The sequence below is a fragment of the Balearica regulorum genome, chromosome 6 (genome assembly GCF_011004875.1).
Source record: "Balearica regulorum gibbericeps isolate bBalReg1 chromosome 6, bBalReg1.pri, whole genome shotgun sequence".
Lineage (NCBI taxonomy): Eukaryota > Metazoa > Chordata > Aves > Gruiformes > Gruidae > Balearica > Balearica regulorum.
This window is the reverse complement of record NC_046189.1, coordinates 1,574,442-1,599,763: the sequence shown is the minus strand read 5'-3', so window position 1 is coordinate 1,599,763 and position 25,322 is coordinate 1,574,442. Positions and strand designations below refer to the sequence as shown.

Here is a 25,322-nt window from a genome sequence, read left to right as displayed (position 1 = left end):
CTCTAAAAACCTACAAAAGGGAAAAAAAATAAATTTAAAAAAAAAAAACAACCTAGAGAAAACTAGTTATTTTTGTTTTATAATTAAGCAGCAGCTTCCACTAACACATCTCCATTTGGAGAAATAGTATCTTTTCAGACTTCCAACAAGTCCACCACATGGTGGGCTTTTATAACCTAGCCATAGAAAGTATGCAAATGAACAATATTTAATGCACAATATGTTAAAACAGGTTTTGTTATTTTTATGAAATCAGGAGCCTTTTCTCTCCATCTGCAGTCTCCTAGGCTTTGCATGCTACGCTTCCTGCAATGGTTTACATACATTAGGACGCTTTAGAAGGAACTGTGCTTTCATTGACATCTGTAGTGATATGTAAATGAAAAGACCAATTTGTATCTGGATGGCTTATAGAAGTTTCATTAGAGATGTATTGTTTCCGCTGATTTTGACCCCGGTTTCCACAAAGCCTATTCTTAATATAGTTTTCAAATCTTTTCAAAGTTGAAAAAAATAAAAATAAAAAACCGAAGCAACCTCTTCAATCGTATCCATGAAAAGCAAAAAAGAAATCACTTTGTTGGTGTCTGTCGTAGCCTAAAGCAAACCCATCCGAGCGCTCTGCCGGAACTGCGATGTCTTCTTCCAGCACAACTATTTCTCCACGTTCAGGGCTGAAAACAATCCGCGCCGGCAGTATCTGGCAGGAAATAGATGGTGCGGGCTCGGCAGAACGCAGGGGTGCCGGCGGTGCCGTGCCTTGACCAGCTCGGGCCATCCTGGCATCCCCGTTTCACAACCGCTCCAAGGACCTCGGGCGAAGATTTGGGATGCTGACCTGGGGTGAGGTTTGCATCGCTCCGCCTGGTACCCATCCTGCTGTATTAGAGCCAGAGGGAATATAACTATCACGTTCGATCAGTTTTCGGCGCAAAAAGGCTTTAAAACTTGCTTGATGCTAGACTGTGCCCCAATTTTATCTTTTGGGGGGGTTTACAATTTCATTTTCTTATTTAAAAATGCGGTTTTCTGCCGATGCTTTGTGAAAAAAGACTCAGCAGCAGCAAGAGAACCCACCACCGACTGAGAGGAGAAGCAGGAAATCTGATAACATACAAAAAGCTGTCCCGTGCACAAAATAAACTGAAACTTTGGAAAAAAAAAAATGAGCTTCTGCTTCAGTCAAAACAATCGAGGTAAATTTTATCAGGTAGCGAGCACCGAGACCTACGTGCGGTCAGCTGCAGCGAGGTCTCTGAGCGGGACGCAATCTCCCGCTCTTTCGCAAAGTCCCCGAGTCCGGAATTCAGAAGTGTCTCTGGAACTGCAATTCACGGCATACCAAGAGACGCTTAGGCAGCTCTGATAAGGATTATTAATTACCGAGCGAGATCGCGCTCACGTACCACATAACACATTAGATCTCCCTCGCTGGGAAACGAATCGACACCGACTCCGCGACGCCCGCGTGTTACTTGCGCGTAGCTGGAGCGGTGTGGGGTTCCCCCCCCCCCGCCCCGACCGTAATGAAATTTAAATATTTGTGAAATACAAAGTGATACGCCAAGGGAAATCCTTTGCATTCAGACTAATTCAACTATCAATTTGAGGAGCAGATCGTGTGACAAACACGCACGCTGTATTAGGGAGCGCAGCTAGGAACATCTGAATTAGGTGCTCTTGCCAAAATAAATATTGGTAAATATTTATAACTATGGGGATTCCTGCATATGTTTAATGTCACTGCTTCCACTGTTTATGAAAACTGCACAAACGTTCAACTGTACCTGTAGGTAGTGATGCTGGTGCTCCTTTAGCATATATTAATATTAATAAATGTAATAAGGAGAACGTAGAGCATTTCCAGGTATTTATCAGCTGTCAGCCAGCCGCGAGGACTCAGCGGTGCAGTGGATTTTGCCATCACACTCCTCAATTGTCTCCAGTTCTCGAGCATGTCCATGCAGAACGGGGACTGACACCACATCGGTAAGCACACTGTCGACTTCCACTGCACAAAGAAACCTTTTTTTTTTTTTAAGCAGAGCCGAGGTAAGAGTTTCCTTCAGTCGTTACAACAGCAGTGCTCCGAAACCTTCCAGCAGCCTCAGCCCAGCAGCCGGCCCGTGCCCTCCCGGGAAGCCAAGATCCCATTTACCCGAGAGACCGAGGATGTATTTCACGGAGACGTGTTGCATTAAGACTCGCATAACCACCGCCCGATCTGCTGGGTGAGCAGCAAGAATGCGGGTCCTTCCTGCATCCCGGTACCTTGCAGACACTACCTTATTCTTCCCCCAAAAGCCAGGCGCTGCGCTCTGCCCACGCTCCTCTGCTTCCTCCTTCCCGTACAACCATCAGTTTAAAGGCGCTTCTGTCGTTTACTTCACACGCCGCGGTAAAACTGATTAAAATCTGCAAAGCAGGAGAGGTTTTGAAGCTTGGACTATGGCTCCTAGGTTTTCTATAAGATATATTTTGAACGGCTTAATGCAATTAGTGGAAGGCAGCGTAAAACTATCTGTACTCAGACAGCTCACCCTTACTCACACGGATAATCACACACGCAAGACCGGGTGAACAACAGTTGGCGTACTTATTGCCAATGAACGCTTCCTGTGATCCAAAGCAGCTTAGCGTTGTGTCCAGCTTCCTATTGAAGGTGCTCCGACGTGGTGGGACATCACCCAACGGATTTCTGCTGCTCATCCTGTTTGCAGGCGATTCCGACTTCCCCCCAGCACAAGGCAGCTGGGTTAAGAAGAAACACAGATGGAAGAGTAGCCTGATCCTCCTGCTCGTACATAACGCACGGTTTCCATCACAGACCAAGGTTATGCTGACACCCTCCAGCCTGTTGTAAGAAGACTGTGGTCTGAGGACTTCTTCCAGGCAACCTCGGAGACTTCGTACGATTCGCCTGCCACCCCTGAACAGGAGGTTGGTCTCTGACAGGAGGCCATAGCTTCGAAGAAGTTGTAAGGATATACAAGTAAAATACTAGCTTCAAACCCAACAACTTAATGCTACACAAGACCCAAAAAAAGCCCCGAGCAGATCTTCTCAGCACCCCCTGAACTTGTAAGCTTAAGGGCTGAGTGAAGGCATGGCCCAGTAAGCGCTTTCAGAAGCTTCACGTAATTGTCCTCTCGCCTAGCGGCGGCAAGGCTGGGCTTTTGGTGCAACCAGTGGTTTTATGGCAAATCATCTGCCACCTGCTTTGGCAAAATTCTAGTTTTGGGGGGTGAAATCAGGTATTTAAAAGGATCTGGAGCTCAGATTCTGTAAAAATAAAGGAAAATTGTAGGTGGTGATCAAGAAAGAGCTCACCAAGACACGTACACATCAAATCATTCCCCAAAAAATCATCAGCATATGGGTGGAAGCAAAGCATGGATCTTGACAGATTTCTGGGAGAACTGTTGGTTTGGGTTACTTTAGAGCCATCTCAACGCTGGCCATTCCTTTGGACGGACTCTCCGTTCCATGCTCTCCTCACCCCGTTCACTGAAGTCTCAGGCTGTGGCTCCAGTTTCAGGATTCGCTCTCCTGGCTCCGTCACGGCGTGTTTTCATTCTGGGCGGTACAGCAGATATCTCCTGGAGCGCCGGAGGCTGGTCAGAATTAATCGGTTGTACTGGGAGACAGGGGAGGGCGGGAAAAGTCGTGGGTTTCAGCAGAAGCCAAGACACAAAAATCTGAAAGCATGGCTCGGAAGAGACTGATCTCGGTTAGACACGTCCTACTGAGAACGTCTGGTGTTCAAGTTTATGAGGCTCAAATGTCTCCAGGAAAGGGAACGACGGTTATGGTCCCTGATTGCCAGCTCTACGTGAAAAGATCCCACGTTATGAGTTTGGCAGCTTATATATGGATATATAATTTTGTATCCCCGTTCCCTTTCCGTGCCATTACTGCTCACCTCTCCCGCAAGGCTGAAAGCTTGCACAGCAGCTTCGTCCCTCTGTGCCCTGAATATCTGCAGAGGTATAGCGCTGGGAATGCATCTGTATGTGCCTTTTGCTCCAGTCTAGTTTTTACCCCCTCTCCAGAAGCAGAGTATCCAAGAGCCTTTCTAGAAAGCGGTGAGCTCCATGAACATCCAGCGTGTTCAGTTCCTTCTCCCGTTTCTCCCTCTAAAGGTGAGGAAAACTCCTTTGCGTTTCCCTCTGCTGCGCTTTACGTGGTTATTATCGAAGGGGAGGACAAATCCGTACCGTGCACCTTGCACCAGGAGCAGGGAGCATCCATCCGATCCCGGATGGCAATAAGGAATCCCTGTAAATCAAAGAACCATATGAATTGTCCTGAAAGGAAGGAGACCCAGATGTTTAATGCTAAATGAGATTTTATCAGACCTCAGTCCTCAGAGGAGCAGCTATGTCCTCTGTGAACTGCTTCAGGGTGCAGGGAGCAGAGGAGTTGGAGTGGGAACGTTATGCTAAAATCAGGATCAGGAGTGGAGAAGCAGGACAAAGAGATCCTGTAATGGGAGCAGCCAGAGGAGCCACCAATGGGTTTTGATCATTTTAAAGCAGGAAATACGAATGAAGAAAAGGAGGAGCGCGGCTGTGTCCACTGATCCACCATTCCTGGTCACCTCTGTGAAGGAAGAGGGACCAAACGAGAAGGCTGGCAGGGACAGGAGACCTCGCCGGAGTGTTGCTGCTGGGTTTCTCAAACAACTGAGAGGAAAAAAAAGGAGGGGGGAAAAACCAGCGAGGATGGAGTACAACCGCTGGCAGCGGGGCTGCCAACACACGGCATCAGCGGCCATTCCTGTGCGATTTCGGGTTCAGCTCCGTTTGATGGAGGGCGGACACGGCAGCGAAGCGGATTGCAAAGCGCTGCTCCTCGCCCGACACCGGGCCGCGACAGCCCCGGCAGTGCCCAGAGGAAGGCTGCACGCTAAAAATGAACGTTCAACAGCAGCCCATGCTCGTGAGAGTGCAGAACAGGCAGCGTTTTTAAAGGTAACACGCCAGCAATGTAAATACCAAATATTTATCATTTTTACACACCTCCACTAGTTAAATAGGAAACTTAAACACGGAGATTAATCCAAAAACATTGTTGGTATTGTGTGTAGGGCAATGAAGTTATTCACAACATGATTTATGTTTTAAATGCAACTTCATTCTCCCATACAACAGCTGAATTTTGTTAAGAGAGCCTATGCAGCAACAGGACTTATAAGTTTATGAATGTTAATTTATCGGTGATGGCGTAACAGGTCAATATTCCTGATATAACAGCAGGATTCACCTGAGTGCCCCGATTCTCTGTGTTCTCTTTGACTACTTCCAATCTGGTTTATCTAGTTCAAAAATAAAATTGGAGTTGAAAAGTCAGATGCGTGAGCTGCAAAATATTCCTTCATCTGCTGTTTATTTTGAAATTCCAAATTGAATAGAGACCATACGGCTTCTAGCTTTTAAAAAATAAATAAATAAATCACTGTGCCCCCTCCTCATTTTACTAGGAGACAAACTCATGCCGTAAAGGGTGAAAGAACAGAAATTGGACCTCTTCAAAAGCTGTTTGGACTCTACAGAAGAAGTGAGCACGCCCTACCAAAACCAAAAAAAGATCCCGTATCTGTTTGTGAGCCGATGAACTCTGGCATTTCTGCCACTGACGCGAGACGTTCAGCCTTCAGAATACCTAAAAATCAGCCCAATTTAAGTCCAACTTCAGGAGATTAAGTAACAAGAAAATGCACTGGGTGAATCCCTCTTCTTTGGCTTCACCAAAGGAATGTGGAGCGGCTGAGCTCAGGGGTAACAGGCTTTTCATCTCCCACCGCCAACGGGTCAGAGAAATCTCTGTACTCTGCTGGAAAGCTGTGAACCCCAAAGCAAAGGCACTTGAGAAATGGTGCAAGGAGGACGGGGCGGGCTGCTACCAGCAGACTCCATGGTACAGGATCCACAGGATGAAAGCCACCATGTCCACTGGCTGCAGCGAGAGCTGCGACGTCACTTTTGACTGAGGTTTCTGCATCATCTCAAACCTGGGAAAAAAAAAAATATGGAGTTCTCATTCTGCTCCTGCCATCCAACAAACTGTGGCCCATGTCAGAAGAAGCCAGAAGGAAACGTGCTGCTCTGACCAGTTTTAAAGTAGGTCTGTGAGGACCAGTGCAGACAGCCCTCCTGGCTGAGCCATCCAGTCCAGAAACCACCACGGCCAGGCAGGAAGGTGCCCAAATTAACCCGGTCTGCTGCATGACTACTTCTTCAACCGAGAGATGGGGCTTACAGGCATCCAAGCCGAATTTGTTGACATCACCCACCCCTCTGTGGGCAGATCTGTCCTCATCGTTCTTGCAAAAGATCTTGACTTTGAGCATGTGGAAAGTCACCCCCCTCCAGCCTTCAAAGAGAGCAAACTCTCTGATCTTGCAAAAAGCTTTCCCCGGGGTTGCTTCCATCAGAAGTTCAGTTTTGCAGGATCCAGCTCTGAGTCTCAGAGTCAGCTCCATGTACCAGAAAAATGAGGCAAGGTCACCAAAAAAGAACAGGAAGCCGTCTAGAAATAGCAAGAGAACACGGTACAATTCATTCAAGTAGTAACAAGGCACAAAATGTTCCGTCTGGTTTTTACCACCGACTGTACCCAGCTGCAGTTTTTGAAGATGAATAATCCTATCGTGTCAGAATACAGAGGCAGACACCTGGTATCTCCGGGCTTTTTAAGTTCCTCTTGAAAACGATGCAAGCTGTGAGGAACGGGCGGCTCTGCAGAAGACAGGCATGAATCTGAGTAGAGGGAGTCCCTCCGCGGCGGCTGCTGCAGGCAGGAAGGATGGGGCAGACCCGCTCAGCAACGGGAGTCGGGATACGGGGTGGGTAAAATGGAAATTTGCCCTTCCAGAGTCCACCGCGAGGAGCAGGACACGGGGAAGGCGATGCTTTGCAGGAACCAAGGTGCCACCTTCAGCGTCCCCAGCCCGGGGACACGGGGAAGGTGCCACCCAGCAGAGCAAGGGAGACGCGGATGACATCAACCCCATCAGCGGATTCGAAACGAGCACGTTTTGTCCTGTTAGGTAGGAATCGACACAGAGAGGCCACCAAAAAGAGGTTTGTAGGCACTATCAGGGCTATGCTGAGAGCAGCCACGCTAAAAGACGACGTGATCTGTGCCCAACGAGCTATCTTGCAAGCAAACCTGCCATTCCAAGGGCAGGTGGCTCCAAAGGAGCAGTTTCTCACTTTAGCATCAGCGGCACACCTCTTAAGCGTGGATATCTTTGGAAAAAAAAATAAAAATTTTCTTTACGGCATTGCAAAATCTGTCTGGAAGATTCCCTGAAATACTTTTACTCTCCAAAACAAAAATAAGAGAGTTTCACCCCATGTCTCCGAACAAGGGACTAACACCTCGGCTGCGTTATCACCTCTCAATCAGGGCTCAGAAGCTATGCCAATGAAAAAAAATGCCATTTGAAACCAGCAAAAACTAACAAAACCATCTCCTCAGGCTTCATCCGAACGTTGCTATATATATAAAAGCCAATGTCTGAAAACATTCCACGTATTTTTATTTACTGGCATAAAGCCATTAAGCAGCACAGCATACTGTTAAACGCAGGGAATCGCTGCGTTAATAAAAAAGAAAACAATTTCAGAATCACTCCTCGACGCACATCGTTACAAAGCTCCTTTCCCTGTTGCCGCTTATACTCAAACCCGTGACTTGTTCGACCATCCTGTACACGCTGCGTGCACAGCCTCGTGCTCCCTCTGCTACCGATACACGCAAACACTCTTTTCTCGGACGACGGGAAAACCAGGAACAGCATTGCTGACAGAATTAACAACTTTGCACGCCTCCAGGTTAGGATTTCAGGTCCAACGAGGAGCCGTGAGGCTCAGCTGCTTGCCTGCGCTATCCCATCGCCATCAGGACTCTTCTGGTGTCTGCCGTCATGTGCTAACGCTGACGCGCGTCAGCATCCTGAATAAGTTTCCGGCTTTAGCTATAAAACAGCCAGAGCTGGGAAGAGTCCTGCTCCGGGCTCGGGCAGCGCAGGGACGGAGGAGATTAAACTGCATTACCCACCACGTCCTTCGCTTCTCCGCTGAGCTCACATCGCCCAGGGTGCCGCTCACCCTGCCAAAACGTGGATCTTGGCCCTCTTCAATCATCTCGCTTCGGCCCTTGACCAAAAGGCAAATGGAAAAGCTTTTGGTAACTTCCAGCTGATCTTGGCCGGGAATGAGTGACTCACAAAGGAAAAAATTCACTGCCGATTCCTTTGCAATCAAAGGTCAAGCAAAGCTCACACTGGGACCTGCGGAGAGGCTTTCCACCGTCTCACCGGCAACGGCCCGGGCGCCAGGCTCCTTATTCCATCCTTGGTTTTGTTTAGGAAGGCAGATTTGAAGGCTATAAATATTGTTAACACATCTGGCGAGGCACGCCTGAGTGGAAAATCCATCTCGCTGAAGGTGAGCGGCTACGGGAGAGAGGAGCCGTCGCCTCTGCCTCCAGCCAGCCCGCAGCAGCCTCCGGTGCTCACCAGCTCCGGCTTCCTTTCCCGCTCCGCTTTCGGATGTCAAGCCTCGGCAATCTGCAAAGCTGCGCTGTAGTTGTGAAAGACAGTTTTCTCTATTTCCATATGGTGTGAAGTCTTCATAAGGCTCGGCTTATTTTCCCTAAACATGTCAGGGTTTTCTCGTTACTCCCCGCGTGCAACGATCCCAGTTCCTCTGTGCGCCGAGCTCTAACTGCGTCCATTATACCTCCCTGCCACAAATGTTATTTCACTCGTAGTCTGGCTCTCCAAACTGCGCGATCTTCTGGAATTTGCCACCTTTATGTGGAGGCCATTTCTTCCAAAATACAATGTCGGCGAACACAAGGACTGCTCGAGGGCGAACCAGGGATGGGATCGCACGGGCAGGCAGAAGGACCGCGACCATCCCGTCCTCTTCTCCTCTTGCACTAGATCAGACAATTAAAACTGGGCTGCTGGAAGAAAACCAAGTTCTAGAAAATACCAAAACTTCAGATTTCGATAGGAAAAATTTATCTACTTGAATAGAAAAACAAGACAGACATGCCAGCATTTTTCAAGCCAAATTTCATTTACTTAAGACGACCTTAATGTATTTCTTATACTAGTGCTCTGTTTGGGGGGCGGGAGAGAGAGATGTTCCCCCCTCTAAATCCACATCGAGTCAGAACAGTTCCTCTGTTCACACCGACACCAAAGCAATAAAAGAAAGAAAAACACAAAACGTGATTGCTGTTGCACTAGCTAAGGGTTTAACATTTAAGATGAGTAAGCTCTTTAAAATCTTCGTAGTGCTGTTTGCTGTAACTTAGCAATGCTAGCTGTCCGAAAAAACAGAAGAGCTGCTTAAGAAACGCATCAAAACTAATTTTTTTATTTTTTTTTTCACTTTGAGCAGCAGATGCCCAGCTGCTGAATTCCTGCCGAACAGAACTATTCAACATCTATAAGTGGGAGAGCGCGAGGGTACTTGAACCTGAACCTCTTGCCAAAGGAGGGATCCAATGCAGCGGTTGCTCTGCATATGTAACTGCACCCAGAGGCTGGTCTGCTACCTCCAAAATATGCTTACAGTCTGGGAATTGTAAGCAAAAGGATTTAGAAACAGGCATACCACTGGGTGAAGCACAGAAATTGCCACTCAAGTACACAAACAACAAGTAAATGCTTTGCACTTGTTCATTAAAAAAAAAAAAAAAAACATAGTAAGAAGCTGAAATTCTTCCCCCTTCGCAGAAATAGTTTACAAAGCCATAGCAGAATTTAATACTATGATTAATGAAGGCCTTGATCACCTCCAAGGAAACAAGCGCCAGGGAGAAAGTGAAAGAACTGCCATTTTGTTTGACATCAGAGTCCGTTCGGAGCTTTGATGTTTGCCTTTTACGTTTTCGGTTTGTTTCATTACATTTTGAGGTCGTTCTGATGCTGGAAACTCTTAACAAAACTGGAGGAGCCTCAAATTTTTGGAAAGCAAGTTTGCAAGATGCACAATCACCCTGGAATAGCTGCTGAAAGTTTGCTTTCTGAATCAAAAAACTAACCCCAAAAGGCAGGGAAGAGACTGAAGATGTCCAAGAACCAAATCTGGTGCAGCAGCAAGGCACGTTGCAAGCTCCCTCCGGTCATCGGGCATTACGTACGGCCTTTATCCACAGAAATCTGGGCAGGTTTAGGTTCCCAAGCCTCTTCTTACCTGAAGTGAGACTTTACCTCCACCTGAAGAAGAAACTTGGGAATATCTGTTTGTAAAAGTGATGAGCGCACGATATGTTCATTACAATACTGTAAAAACTCAGGCTCCAAAACACTTTCAGGTGAAGAATCTCACAACTACATCGCTCAGTCTAAACTATTTCTGCATATCGAGCGGTTCCCTTCGGAGACAGGAGACTAATGAAATTCTTAATCTCGTCAGCGACGCCATAGGCCAATCATCAGATGAAGCTAACTTCTTCTGAGCTCCCAAAGAGGACGTCAAGAATTTGCCGTTTCCTTCATGGATTCAGCCTAAAGATTCAGTGTTTGAGGAAACAGAAAAGACGACCGACGGATCCCCACGCCAGAGAGATGCCCAGCAGTAGCACGTCTGCTCAGGCCTTTCACATTTTAAAAAAAACAAAAACCAAAAAAACCCCCTTAATTTCTCCAAAAGAGCTCTGCATCTTCACTTAGGACTATTTCTATACCAAATTTCACAGTTTAAACCCTAGTGCTTCACTTACACAGGATAAAAGGTGGGGGTTTTTTACTTGCTTTAATACCCCCCCTGCTTTTTTCAAGAGTCTAAAGGGGTTGAACAGCTCGACGTTTAAAAATCTAAATGCGAGGTTATAAATTTTAGTTCTCTGGACAATATAACAGCTTCCCTGCACTTAACACAGCTGCCGGTTTCTGAAAGTTGGTTTAATCAGACAGTCGTCTAAATATGGGACGAACACAAATGTAAGAAGTGTGTTTTCCCCCAAAAAAGGCATCATAACTACACGTTAGTGTACGGTTTTGGGTTTATTTTATGTGTGAGATATCACGGGGTTTATTTCAATAACGTGTTGTTTTATTTTTAAAGCAAATCTGGGCACGATGACACACTTCCTACAATGGGAGATCACCTTGCAGGTCATCTGTTTTCATACAGGATTGTATCATTCCTATTTAAAGTTTTTCATCCAGCCAAGCTTACACATTAGAGGAAGAACTTCATTACCTAATGGTCTAGATATACTGCGCTAACTGGCTTCCTTAAATTAGATCTCGACTTCCTCTTAATGCAGACTTCTACCAGAATCAGTTATATTTTTAATATAAATGAGAGCAAATGTGTTCCTATCAGCAGTGCTTAAAGCTTGTCCATTAAATGTGGACGACCCTTTCTTATTTTTAATAGACAAATATCTAAAGGCACATGCAATTACAAGGAAATAAGGGAAATATTTGCCACAGGTATTTCCCATCCTTTCCTCTTGAACGTACTACGTGAACCGCAGACGCTGCGGCTGCTCTTGTGCTATTCATGCACAAATGGGTACACACAGACACATGCGTATCCATACATAACTACATACATACATGCACATATCTACGCTTGTTAGGCGTACATATGAGTGTACATATAAGAGCATTTACACGCTTGCACCTCCCCACATCTTTGTCCTGAGGAGAACACGGAGGACCCACTAAGGACACGGCATTTGCTCCTCACCACTCTTCAAACAGCAACTGTCCTTACAAGCCCAGGCTCGCAGCTGCGTTCGAGAAGCCTGTAAATAATACACCATTAACTTTTAATCCTGTCCTCCCCACTCTGACATGTATTTTGTATTAAAATGAAAGTTATATAAGGTTGAATCGAGCTTGCTTTTTAATATTACATTAACGCTATTTACCATGTGCAGCGCTAATCCCCCTCTGAAAAGAGAGTGTACTACCAGTTCTGAAAGCTTATGTTACCGTCGCAATGGTCTCACTGTGAAATATTCCTATAACGTCTAACGTTTTCACTACCCAACAGCCATCTTCTAAACTGCGCTTCCGACTTACCCCATGCGTTAAGTTTCCCCTCCGTCCCGTGCGACAGAGCGGCCCAAAGCACCCGGCCGGTGCCAAACTTGCACCGTGCAACTCCGAAACCCTCACGGCGTGCAGACCTACCGGCACCCGCTGCATCCGTGTTTCCTATTCCCGCAGAGACGCTAAGGCCCAAAGGTCCGGTTTGCATCCTGTGCCGCCGGCATGTGTCCAGCGAGCGGTTTCTATGCCATTCTACTCCCAAATATGTGATATTAGTAACAGGTAACCTAACAGCCCTCCTCTTGGGTTAAATTCTACCGAAATTTTCCAAATCCAGGGAAAGCAAGCCACCTGTTGGCAGTGGGGCAGAGGACTTCTGTGGATAACGTTTAACATGACACCAGCTTACCTCGCTTCCTCTCCTCCACCCGCATCCCTTTACCAAAGATCATTCTCTAAACAGAGGTTACCAAGTCCACCACGGTTATCTCCAACCCCAAAATAAATTAGTTTGTGCATTTCCTCGCGGCGAGGGGACGCTTTCGCACGCCACCCAACGGCAGGGCTGCCCATCGCTTACTTTGATGTGCTCGTGGAGCTGAGCCTCGTGCTGCCGGGAGAGCTGCTCGTGCTGCCGCTGGAACTCGGCGATGAGGATCTGTCGCTGGATCTGCTGTTTCTGCTTGAGCGCCAGGAGCTCCTGCTGAAGCTGCTGTTCCCGCAGCGTCGGCTCCGTCACGGGCATGGAAAACTGGTGGTCCAAGCGCAGATCCATCGGGACTGAAGTGGGTGCAACTTGCAAGGGCAGTGCTGTGGTCACATCAACTACAATACGAAAGCACAACAGAAGAGATGAGTGTATTCCCCATTCGCACAGGGATCTAGTTCTCACGCTGCGTCCAGCAAAACCCTTGAGGAACCAGGGATTGAATCAAGAATAGCACTTGTTCAGCTTGCACTTTCAATTCTTAAACAGTAAAAAAGCACTACAGGAATTCAGAGTTTTCCTCCAGCCACCACCTCCTACAAATACATGCGGTTTCTAAAAGCAAAGGACTGCAACGCATTGCGCTTGACCCGTCTTGCTACCATTCTACACCTGTGCGTTCAAAACATACACCTCCGTTCCACTCTTCCAGCATCACTTGAAATAAGATGGATGAAGATTAATCTAAGACTTGGCAGAAAGGATCAATCTTGACTTACAACGGATCAACTGTTGGACTCCTCCAGTCAGGAACACGAGGGTCCCAATGTAAGAAACCTAGGCAGAAAGACACTGGGTGCTGCATCCTTTATAACCAGGTTTGGAAAGGAGCTTAGCCAAAAGCAAACGGGTACCAAAACATCTTGGGAAAATTGTTAAGTGCTTCGCTGACAGACTAGACTCACTCTCTGCCACCACCAGAAAGGTGCAAACGTGTCTCGGGCAGCGCAGGGACACTGCAGAGCAGGCGGCGATAGGAAGCAGGTGCCCAAACGGTGACTATGCAAAGACTTGCCTCTGCCGGTCAAACTCCAAGTGGGAACACCCTAAACCACAACCAAGACTAGGGTAGAGAGCAGAAACGTGTACCAAGGGGTGGTCTATTCCAACCAAAACGATTCCGTGATTCTGTGTATGCCAAGAGAAGAAAAAAAAAAAAAAAAGAGATAACTATCACCTTGATTATCTGATTATCTTGATTATCTTTGCTTCCACGAGAAGCATCTCCCTGAAGACAAGGGGCTTGTAAAAAAGGGCAGCCACAGCCATCTACAAAACCCCTTTGCAATAACTGAACTCAGCTTGTTTCTGTTAGAAAAATAAAAATGACTGCCATCTCATGAATGACTAAATATTTCTAAGTTCCACCTGACTGACAGTTCTGCGTTTCACACGTACTCCCTACATTTGCCACATTTCATGCCTCTACGGTGCAGTCACTCAATAGCTCTTCTGACACCTCTGAATGAACATCATCTGCAGAGTAAAAGAGGCTAAGCCTTCAAAACCGTTGAGCTTCAACAAAATTGGAAAATAAAGGGAGGGTTTTTTTGCCTTGGTGGGTTGGGTTACCCAGGGTTTGCCTTTGCTATGAGATCTCACGGGTGTAGAAATGCCACCCTACTCTGAAGCCATTGGTACAAGTCACCACAGGACCAGCCCCAGCAGGACAGACATCCTTCCAAAGGAAAAGTAAAGGCAGTTTTACTACACAAAACCTGATTTCTATCCGCCTACGAATAAACTAGCTGGCGAAGTAAACAATTCAAGAGGAACAAGCATGGAAATCCTGCAAAAAGTTTAAGGAACAGTTTTACTAAGACGGACTGCCAGCTTTCACCACCTGTACGTTGCCCGTGGAAATAGTTCTTGAAGAGGAACTTTCATTTTATACAGAATTAAAGTCTTATTTCACTTCAAGCCTTCTGTGCCATCCCCCAGGGAGAGCCAGAGTGACAGCCGGCAAATGCCCACGCATAACCTCTATCTGGACATTAGTGCCATCGATCCCAGAGAAAGAGTTTTTAATTGGGTTTTCCCCAAATCCTACCCATTTATTTATTTTTGCCAGTAACGGAGAAATGCATAAGAAGTTGATGCTGGTAAAATCTGAAGCTAAATGAATCACAGAGGTGCAGAAAAATAAAATAAAATAAAATAAAATAAAATAAAATAAAATAAAATAAAATAAAATAAAATAAAATAAAATAAAATAAAATAAAATAAAATAAAATAAATAATGGTGGAATAATTCATTAAGAACTAGGGTGGTTTTTAAGGTTGCCCCAAGTAAAGCAGAATGCAATGCCCCAATGCCAAGGGCAACGCCACAACGCAGGGACGGGGACCGCGGGACAGGCAGCTCCATCCCAGACAGCAGCTCCTTGGAAAGGGGGATGGTGAGCAGAACGGTGGGGTTTTCAAAAAGCACGGCCAGGTCAATGCTGCTGGAGCTGAAGGCGACAAACAAACAAACAAAAAATCACAAACCAAGAGATGAACATAGAGATTTTGCTCAGTCTACACAGGACCAATTTCAGGGAGAATATCATCACTTCTTCAAAAGCAGAGAAATAGAGTTTAGTGCAGGAAACTGAAAACACAGTAAAAAAAACCAAAACAAAACAAAACATTGCTTTTATTTGAAAATAAAGATGCAAAAAAAGAAGAAGGTGTCCTATAGAGACAAAAGTATTCGAGTTGAACTCCTTACAGTTTCTCGAGAAACTTTCCTTGTTTCTAAATTGGAGAGACATGGATTTGATGGATGGACCGCTCGGTGGATAAGGAATTGGCTGGATGGTCACATTCAAAGAGTTGTGCTCAACGGCTCAATGTCCAAGCGGAGATTAGTGACGAGTGGCGTTCCTCAGGGGTTGGTACTGGGACTGGCGCTGTTTAGCATCTTTGTTGGCGACATGGACAGTGGGATCGAGTGCACCCTCAGCAAGTTTGCCAACGATACCAAGCTGTGTGGTGTGGTCGACATGCCGGAGGGAAGGGATGCCATCCAGAGGGACCTTGACAGGCTGGAGAGGTGGGCCAGTGCGAACCGCATGAACTTCAACAAGGCCAAGTGCAAGGTCCTGCACATGGGTCGGGGCAATCCCAAGCACAACTATAGGATGGCAGAGAATGGAAGGAGAGCAGCCCCGAGGAGAAGTCACTCCAAGTGACTTGGGAGTGTTGGTTGATGAAAAGCTCCACATGACCCAGCAATGTGCGCTGGCAGCCCAGAAAGCCAACCGTGCCCTGGGCTGCATCACCAGCAGTGTGACCAGCAGGTCAAGGGAGGGGATTCTGCCCCTCTGCTCCGCTCTGGGGAGACCCCCCTGCAGTGCTGCGTCCAGCTCTGGGGTGCCCAGGACAAGAAGGACACGGAGCTGTTGGAGCGAGTCCAGAGGAGGCCATGGAGATGATCAGAGGGCTGGAGCACCTCTGCTATGGAGACAGGCTGAGAGAGTTGGGGTGGTTCAGCCTGGAGAAGAGAAGACTCCAGCGAGACCTTAGAGCCCCTTCCAGTCCCTGCAGGGGCTCCAGGAAAGCTGGAGAGGGGCTGGTGACAAGGGCAGGGAGTGACAGGACAAGGGGAATGGCCTAAAGCTGCAGGAGGGGAGATGGAGATGGGATGGGAGGCAGAAATCCTTCCCTGTGAGGGTGGTGAGGCCCTGGCACAGGTTGCCCAGAGAAGCTGTGGCTGCCCCTGGCTCCCTGGCAGTGTTCAAGGCCAGGTTGGATGGGGCTTTGGGCAACCTGGGCTAGTGGAGGGTGTCCCTGCCCATGGCAGGGGGTGGGACTGGATGGGCTGTGAAGTCCCTTCCAACGCAAACCATTCCATGATTCTATGAGAAGAGGGGCCGTGGATTTGTGCACCCCACAGCAGGTTGTTCCTCCAGAAACCCCGGGTGCCCAGGCACTCCTCCAAGGCTAGGAAAGCCACACTACCCACCCTCCCACCGAGCCCAGGGCCCAGCAGACACCCAGTACCCCGCCACGCCGTCCCTCCTGCCCAGCACCCTGCGGGGCAGGTCCTGCCCGCAGACATGGGGTGCAGGGGCTGCCTCCCGCTCCGTCACACGTGACCCCCCCAAAGCAGGCTGTAGGACCGCAGTACGCACACGAGGGCAGCGTGCTTCCCCCTCCCTACGCCCAGCTTCTGCTGGGGAGGAGAAGACTTTTTTTTTGGGATGGAAACATTTTCTGCAAAAGGTCACATTACTGGAAGTGTTGCTATTTTTCAACCCACAAGCTCTTCCCTCCGCTTCCCTATTGTTTTCCTTCCTGTGGCCTTTTCCCTGCTCCCCTCTCTCCCCCGCAGGACCGGAGCTGGGATTCCTCGCCGCGGGTCGCCGAGCCACAGCCGAGGGTTTTGGGGAGAACGCCACGCTCTCGCCTATAGACAACCATTCAACCCCACCTAAACAACGCATTCCAAGCCCTCCTCGGGAACAGCCGATGCTCCCCTACGCGGTCGGTACCGTGGTCAGCCCCTTCCCGTTCCTGCCCACGGAGCATCCCTATGGCAACTGCTGCAGCCGCTCGCACAGAAAAAACCCTTCATCCGTTTTCCCCGCACACGAGTGGGAGCTGACAGCTCGAAACCAGCCCCGCGGAGGCTATTTCATCTCACGGACTATCGCTTCAGAAACTTCCCATCTCGGATGCGATGCTTTAAATTAAATCCAGGTTTGTCAGGATTTCAGAGCGACTTAAGAATGTTTTGGGTTCCTCTGGCACTGCTCAAGCACAGGCAGCCCCGTAATGGCCCGATCCGAAACCACTGGGTGTCCCAAGGACCGTGGGGAACAGGACGTGTTCTGGGAAAGTCAGATAAAGTTTCCATGCTGGCAAAAATTCCATACTGTGTCGGGTGTATATGGAAAATGGGCAAAGAGAGAATAAAAAAAAGGAGAGTCCTAATGCAAACTAACACGTATTTGTACAAAACAAACAAAAAAAGCCCCCCAAAAGCCATCGACCTTCAAGAATATGATGCACCGTGGCTATCAAAAATCCATTTTAACCATCTGCATATGGGTATCATACCCCGAGCGTTACTAATGTAATTCCTGTACATTGCAGAAGACGCACACAGTACCTATTCCTGGAACAGCAATAATTTGATCGGGTGGCAAATCTCGGGGAGCTCCACGGGCTGCAGCACCGTTTCACCAGGGGCAGCCACTTCCCAGCGTGATTTAAATCCATATTTAAAAAACGACGAAACAGAACTGTACAATTCAGCTCTCTCTCCCCCCACCAAATCAAACCTATAGCGATGGGAACGCAACACCCCATCGGAAGGACAGACACCCCAAAACTCCCCACAGATAATCTGGAGTTTGATTTAACGCAACTTTATGGCCCCTGAGGTTCCAGGAGAGCTCGAAACAGTTAATCCTTGAGGATCAAACCCAATGAGTCAGTAAACCAAACAGCGCAGCGGGCTCCGTGAATCACAAGCCTTTTAAATGCATCGACTATTTTTACGTCCGGCCAAAGATTTCTGAGCACCTGGCAATAACATCTCCCGTCTTTCCTACACGTGGACTAAAGGTCAGTGTTACTAATACAGAGGTAGCAGTCACTTGCTCCCGCTTACCCGGTCTCGACGTAAATCTGTTTTTCTTCACTACAGCTCACTGAATTTGTCAACGCGATTTAAGCTAAACACAACTTTCCTTGAAATCCGCGGGCGTTCTCCTACACGCGCCTTTATGATCCCAACACTGCGTTTCCTAAAAGCGGAAAATAAAAGCCTTCAACACGTTAAAAGTAATCCAATTTCAGTCAGAAGGAATGCGCTGCTACTCGTGATTGTGTCTTGTGCTAAAACGACTCCTAATTTACTCCCTAATTAGAGCCTTAACTCGCGCTGCGCTGGATAACGGTCCCGAGAAAACTTGAGGAACCTCGTATTTCCCATCCGAAGGGTCTCATCCCCCCCGAAACGCCCGACGCGCCAGCTGCAGAGATGGCGACCACAATTCCCATTCAGAGTCCCGGCGGAGGCTGCGTCATCCCCGACTCTTACTATTTCAGTCTCAAAAACCCCCTATTTGAAATGCCATGAGTTCCCCGCAGAAGCGGCGAGCGCTTCTGACCTACGGAGCCCTCCCGAAAACAATAAAACCTTCTCTGCTTAATGAACACATCATCAAAACAAAAAAGCCTGTATTCTTATGAATATTTTATGGTAGACTAGAAAATTGCTTTTATAGGTTCTGCCTTGAGAACATATTAATACAATCAGATTCATGACGTTAGCAAAAGCACAAAGACTATATTCAGAGTTTTAATGAGAAATGCCAAACCCATGAATTAGAAGACAAGATCGCGATTATGAATAATAAACTATCTCATGTTCTGCCTGCCTTTTCCTTCCCTGTAGGAACAGAAGGAAAAAACATGAGGAATTTTTTTTTTTTTTTTTTTTTTTTTTAAACCTAGGGACATAGGAGGGGGTTTTTTTCACAGTCAAGTTGCCATTATTTTTATACCAAGTTCGAAACACTCTGCTGGTTCTTCCCCTCCCAAACTAAATAAAACATGGCTATGCATCAAAGACTGTTATACGTTAATTACGACCTAAAGCATTCTAGTCCCCATCGATCGCTGGCACAGAGCGGCCTCGTGGCTGGGATTGTAAATTTGACATCTCGCAGCTTGCCCGTAACACCGCTGAGTGGAAGCTGTCTTAAATACATTTAAGTTGTTAAACACACTTGCTGTAAATAAAGTGATAAACTCCAACCTCAAAGCAAGGGTGTGTTTTCTACAAAAAAAAAAAAAAAAAAAATTAAAAAATGGGACATTAAAATCATTTCTCAGATAGGCTGCAGAGAAACACGTTATCGGAGAAGTCATACGCTGAGTTTCTTCCATGCTCCAAAACGGAAAATAACTTTTCTACAGGAACTGAGCATTTTGGAAGGGGTTAGGGGAAGGTGACGCTACTGAAATATGTGCATAAGTATTTAAATAAAACTAACAGTAATAACTGTATTTTCTTCCCCTTCTCTGATACAGCATTTTCATGCAAGTCCTTAAAGGACTAAAATATGGAAGGATTCAGTCCTGAAAACACAGTAAAACTGTAAAACTCTGTACGAGACGGACATGGGATATTTGAAGCAAAGATTTAAATTCAAATCTCATTTCAGCATAACCTTTACTTAAGCTGAACTTTAAAAATATTTCCCATATTAGGTTTTTTTTTTTTAAAAAAGCAAAAGCTGTTGCCAGATTGACTTTTTTTTTTTTTTCCCTTCCCCTCTCTCATTTAAGCAGGACAGAAAACTGCCTCTCTCGCATTTTAAATACTACCTCACCTTCAAATGGAAAGCGCACGAAACGTATTCCCCGAAACCACCCTCCCTCCGGCACGGAACGAGTCCCACCGAATTTGCACAGCTCCTTCCCAGCCGCCCTGCTCCTCTTTACGGGGCAGTCCCCTTCGCCTCGAAGGGAGAAATCGCATCGACCTCCCCAAATCTGCTGCGAAGCGCTGGGGATGAGCGTCTGGCCAAGGCTGGAGGAAGAAAAGCAGCACCCCCCCCCCGCTGCCCCAGCAGTATATAAAGTACAGACGTACCACCACGTGTCTGTGAGAGCGGGTTTAGGAGACAGAGCTCACAAAACCCCCATAAAAGAATATTTCAGCTCCTACGGTAACTCCATGGTCGCTGGTGCCCGTCCAAGCGGCTGCACACCAGGGAGGGGACGGGACGCGACGCTGCTCGGCTGCGGCTGAACCTCCCGGCCAGTGCTTTCCAGAAACCATTGCCTCAGCTTCCCCCCTCCCCTCCCCAGACTTGAGCTTTATTTCTAACTAATGAGTTCACTTTCTAATTACCGGCGTGCAAGCATTGCCCTCCAGACAGATTCTGCCAAGAGCGGCACGTCAGACTTTCAGCAAACCCACACACAAAAAATAACAGAAAAGCGAGAGCCCGTGCTTAGCATCCTCAAGCTCTCGGCAGCTGCCGGAGACAACCCCATCCCTCCCCGGCATCCCGGTTCGGCATCCGGCACGGCCAGAGTTGTGGGATACCGAGCAAACATGGACCTCCCCCCTCTAAGCATTATTTTCAGCTGCTTTCATCCCTGGGCAGAAGCAAAAAATTGTGTGTTTATTCCACCTGGGGGCTGCCCTTGCTGTCTGGCAACAGCTTTTGATTTTTAAAAAATTTCCTCTATTTTGCAAAGCCTTCAAATACCAGGTCGTTGCCGGCAGAAACGACTTTGGCGCGTCACGAGCGCGGCGCAGGCAGGCTTCAAAGTCGCGAAACGCCGTTTCTAAAACCCGCCGCCTTCCTTTTGCTTGAAATCAGCCGGGAAACGAGGCAGGGAGCAACAGCTCGCTTCAAGCGCAGCCGGGGGACCGTTTGCAGTGGCTTATTCTGGAAGGAAGACTTGTGTTATTTGAGCCTTGTTAGATTATTATGAATTAAGTCGTGTCGTTTTTCCCCTCCTGCCTGCTAGGAACTGCCCGCTCTGCCTGCACGGTGCCAGCAGCAGCGGGCAGGGGTGCCGGCAGCCCCTCCGCCAGCCGAGGCACTCTCTTCCAGTGTGGCTTCTACTGCCGAAAATGTCAAAACTCGCCGAAACGCTAAGAGATGGTGAGATCAGAGCTATTAATAGAAACAAGCTACTGCAGTATCTGACTGCAGTGCCAGGATAAAAGACACGTATTTTGTGTGTAAAGCGGACCGAAGCGGATGAAGACACGGCACAGCACCCTCGGAGCGCCTGAGATTTAGTTGGTTTTAATCTACGGCACACTGGATGCCCCAAATATAAGCAGAAATTAATAGGCGAGGGGGAAAAACTCCCCCACGTTACCATCTATATTCAGCTTACTCTCTTGAAAAGATTTCAGCAGGCTGCAGTAGAGGAGCCCCAAATCTTGCCCAGGACCCCACGCAGGTGGTGGGAGCAGGAGGTTGCGGTGGGGCAGCACCCAGGACACCAACATCCTCCGTGGCACATCACGAGCATCGTACGGGGGCGGGACGAAGGCACAGCCCTGCCACGCTCCTCCGTGAAGTCGTACCATGCCACGACAAAGTAAAGGACTGCGTGCGGAGCTGGGATGGCGGGGTGCTGCGGGGCAGCAGGGAGAAGCGCTTCGTTATTTCCGCTTTACTTAATTCTTACCTCTCCTCTCCCAAAGAAGAGGACCAGGACCCCAGAGGGGTTTATTTTAGGCTAGAATTGCACAAGAAGCTTAAGCATCACAGCGCAGCTAGCCTGAAGGACAGCGAGATGGAGAAGAAACCACTGGTCCAGAGGTGGTCCTCACCTACGGGCCAGGCCAGTCCTCTGCTCACAGCAGGTCCGTAAAGAAAAGCAGGCTGCAGCGGCGCCGGAGCCATCCCTCGAAAAGCAGGCAGGTCAGTACACCGCAGTCGCCGGTATTTTTGCATAGCTTGCTACGGAGCCGCGTGGGTGAATGCAAACGCAGCCTCGGATCCTTTCTCGGCGCGCAATGCTAGGAGTAAACAGCAGCTGAGGTTTCCTACAAGCACCACGCACGCTGCAGTTCAGCAAGGGCTGGAGTCATTCCCCGCTCTGAGAATATTTCACGCGGCATGAATGGGAACCAAAATTAATCATCCCATCACCCATTGAAACACATCGTGAGGCACCGCACCGTAGGCAACAGATGGAGCTTTAAATGTCACTCACTCATTCATCGCGAAGAAACTTTTTGCTGATTACTACCGAGACCTGGAGACATAATAAGGGCGCAGCGAGTCTGGATTTCTATAATCAGCTTTTTTGATCCTAATACCTTCACCAAAAAGATCTCACTAGCATTTATTAAAAACTTATGAGAGATCTACATACAAATTCTATTCATAATAAGAAAACCAAACACTTGAAGAGCAGACCACTTACCCTACTTTCTCCATCTTAGATTTAAAACATTAAAAGAAAGTCTCTTTACTTGAAGAAGAAGAAAAAATCCCAAATTCCATCAACAATGACAGAAACCAACATTTTGAAGTGTTTTCCCGCTTGCAGCCTCAGAGCCCTACATCAGAGTTTGGAAAAATAGAAACTTCCACGGCTAAATATCTGGATCTTACAAGCCAGCTGCGTTTCTGATGGTCCCATCTAAAGTACTGCAAAAGACTCGAGCGCTCTCAACCGGGGGTGCAGCACCACCCCGATCTCCTGAGCACCTTCAGCATCACATCCTGCCGCAGCAGCACAGCCGAACACCTCACAAATAAAACAGGGTGCTGCCAGACACACAACATATGATAAATCCCTAAGGAGAACGTGAAGAGTTCATGTCACAGCGCCTGCAAGAAGGTCAGGAATAAAAACCTCAATCTCACAGGTGTCTCCAAGAGATGAGCCTGCGCAGGATGGAGAAGCTCCAAAGGGAGACACTCAAGTTTCACCGTCTCCTTTTCAATCGTTATCCTATTCTGTCGTCTTGTTGGTTTATTCAATGACATCTTTAACAAATGAGCATCTTGGATGATGCCAGTGCTTTTACTGAAATTAAGGAGAATGGAATCAAAAGAGTCAGCTTGGACTATTTCTTACTGTAGACTTCATACAAATTGTGGTAAACCTTTCCTTGCGTGCTAGGAGGTAGACAACCCAAACCCACCTGAGCTTCCATGGGGAAAAAAGCATCTAAATAAATAACAATAAAAACCAGAAAACATAAAAAACCCCAATATATCCCTTCTTAAAAGGCATTCCTGGACACATAATTTCACCTGCCTCCTCATTTTAAGCATTATCCAGCAACTGAACCTCTTTGATCCACCTGTCTCGCTGTCGGTACAAGAAACTCCTCACCTTAGCAGATACCCAAGACAAAAAGGCAGGTTGAAGGAAGATCTGATAGACTTCTGAAGAGACAAACCCACACGGACTTCTCACACGTTTCTTTCTAATCTCACCACGAACTTCCTTCAAGGGAAAGTGATACTTTAGAAAAGAGAATTAAACATGGAGGAGATGGAGCAGGAGCCTGCAAGTCTCATCCGGAGATTATACATGAAAAACTCCCCACGAGGGGAAAAAAAAAAAGGATTCTACCCAGCTAGATAGGCATGGGTGAGTTTGAGGGATACACTGCAAAGGTGGGGTTACACAGACGCCTGGACCTTCTCACGGGGTTCTCTCTCAGCCTGTAAAGCGCTTGACCTCTACATTGGCAACAATAAACGCCAGCAGACGAACCAGCGACGGAGCAGGAGTGCCGAGAGTTAAACGGTGAACTTTGAGGAGGACAGCAGACATCGCATCTCCTCCTCACTCGGATGCACCAAGGAAGAACTGTTTTCCCATTATAACTCCTGTCAAAGCACAGCGGTGCCATTCGCGTAGACGGAGGGGATCCTGGGGCAGAGCGGGCGAGATGATGTGATGAGAACCGAAGTGAAGTTTCGCTTGCAAGTAGAGATGGTGCCAGCTGGTAAACAGCCAGGCCATTTGAAAAAAGAGTTGTGTGATAAAAGCAGTTACGGCTACGAGGAAATGCTGTCAGCTTCCTAAAGACATCGAGAGGAGCCGGGAGATCAAAGTCACCTATCTGCTGCTGAGAAGGAAGGCTGGTCCTCTGCCAAAACCACGTGGAGAACCTGCGGCCAGCCCCTGCACTCCCGCGTCCCGCCGGCTCGCGAGGGAAGGGGATCGTTATCGTTGGGAAGAGGAAAAGCAGCAGCACAAACGTTGCTGGTCTGGGCACCGCCGAGGAGAACGGCACGGCGGAGCGGAGGCAAGGCAGCAGGCTCTGGGATCCGCAGCTGGGCGCTCCGCGAGAACGGGAGCTTCAAACAAACAGCTCAAGATCGAACGTACTCATTTATCTAGAAATTAAGCCACGGTATGTTAACTCCCTAAGATCAAAAGAGAAGGTGAAACAAAATTCTTAGGAATTACCCGTCCTACAGTGTATGCTGTAATTTTACTAAAAAGACTCATTCTGGTCATTTTAAACAGCAAATGAATGAATGCTTATTAACAACAGGCTACTCAACTCCTTTCTGTCACCAGTCAAGCCCCAAAATGTACAACGCGATCCCCTCCGTCACGAAAAAAAAATAAAAATAAATAAAAGCAGCAAAACCAGCAGCTAAATAGCAAACTGTACTAGGGAAGCGTTCAACAGCTCTCAAAAAATCTCAGGGTTTGCTCAAAGGCTGCAGTGTTTTCAGCAGTTTATTAGAAACCCAGACCCTGGTCCGAGAAGAGACGGTTACGTTCAAATGGGCAAGTAGCCCACAGCTTTCTGTAGCCCCGTCTCACAGGGCTTCTGCTTTCAAATAACACATAGACTCAGGTACCTCAGCTGCGTTAGGACCCAGGATGTTACTTGTTCCCCGCTCAAAATGATTAAGACGCACAGGAAAAAACCAGCATGTTATTTTAAGTGAATGTTAAAGATAAGCAGTTTTCTAGAGAAATTCAGATAACCTCAAAATATTCAGATTCCAGGCCAGCACGGAGAAATTACACTAAAACACTTTCTCATCCCTGCAAAGCGCACAGGTGTTGCCTTTCCATTCTTTAACGCAAACGCTATGAACCACACACCCGAGTTCAGATTTCTACTAAAAACCCCCAACTTTTCCTTTTCTTTCTTTAAAGCTGCATCAACGCGAACATATTTAAACGCAGCAAGCTGATAGAGGACTGAGAATAACTACAAAGGCCTTTTCTTACAGAAGCCCATGGGTGCGAGCGTGGCTAACGGGAAGAATCAGCCTTTCAGCGGCAGCACCCGAATCCTTAGGGAATTGTCCTGGTTTCAGCTTATTTTCAGCAGAT

The 25,322-nt window shown here is 47.5% G+C and overlaps 1 protein-coding gene across 22 annotated transcripts in view; it reads right to left on the bottom strand.

The window, feature by feature from the left end:
- HDAC4 (histone deacetylase 4) overlaps positions 1-25,322 on the bottom strand; it is a 248,648-nt gene that overhangs the window by 99,501 nt on the left and 123,825 nt on the right. For all 22 annotated transcript variants that reach the window (XM_075755864.1, XM_075755867.1, XM_075755853.1 and 19 more), the window contains one exon: positions 12,615-12,859. In XM_075755864.1, the coding sequence (XP_075611979.1) occupies positions 12,615-12,859 (245 nt within the window). The remainder of the gene's footprint in view (positions 1-12,614; positions 12,860-25,322) is intronic.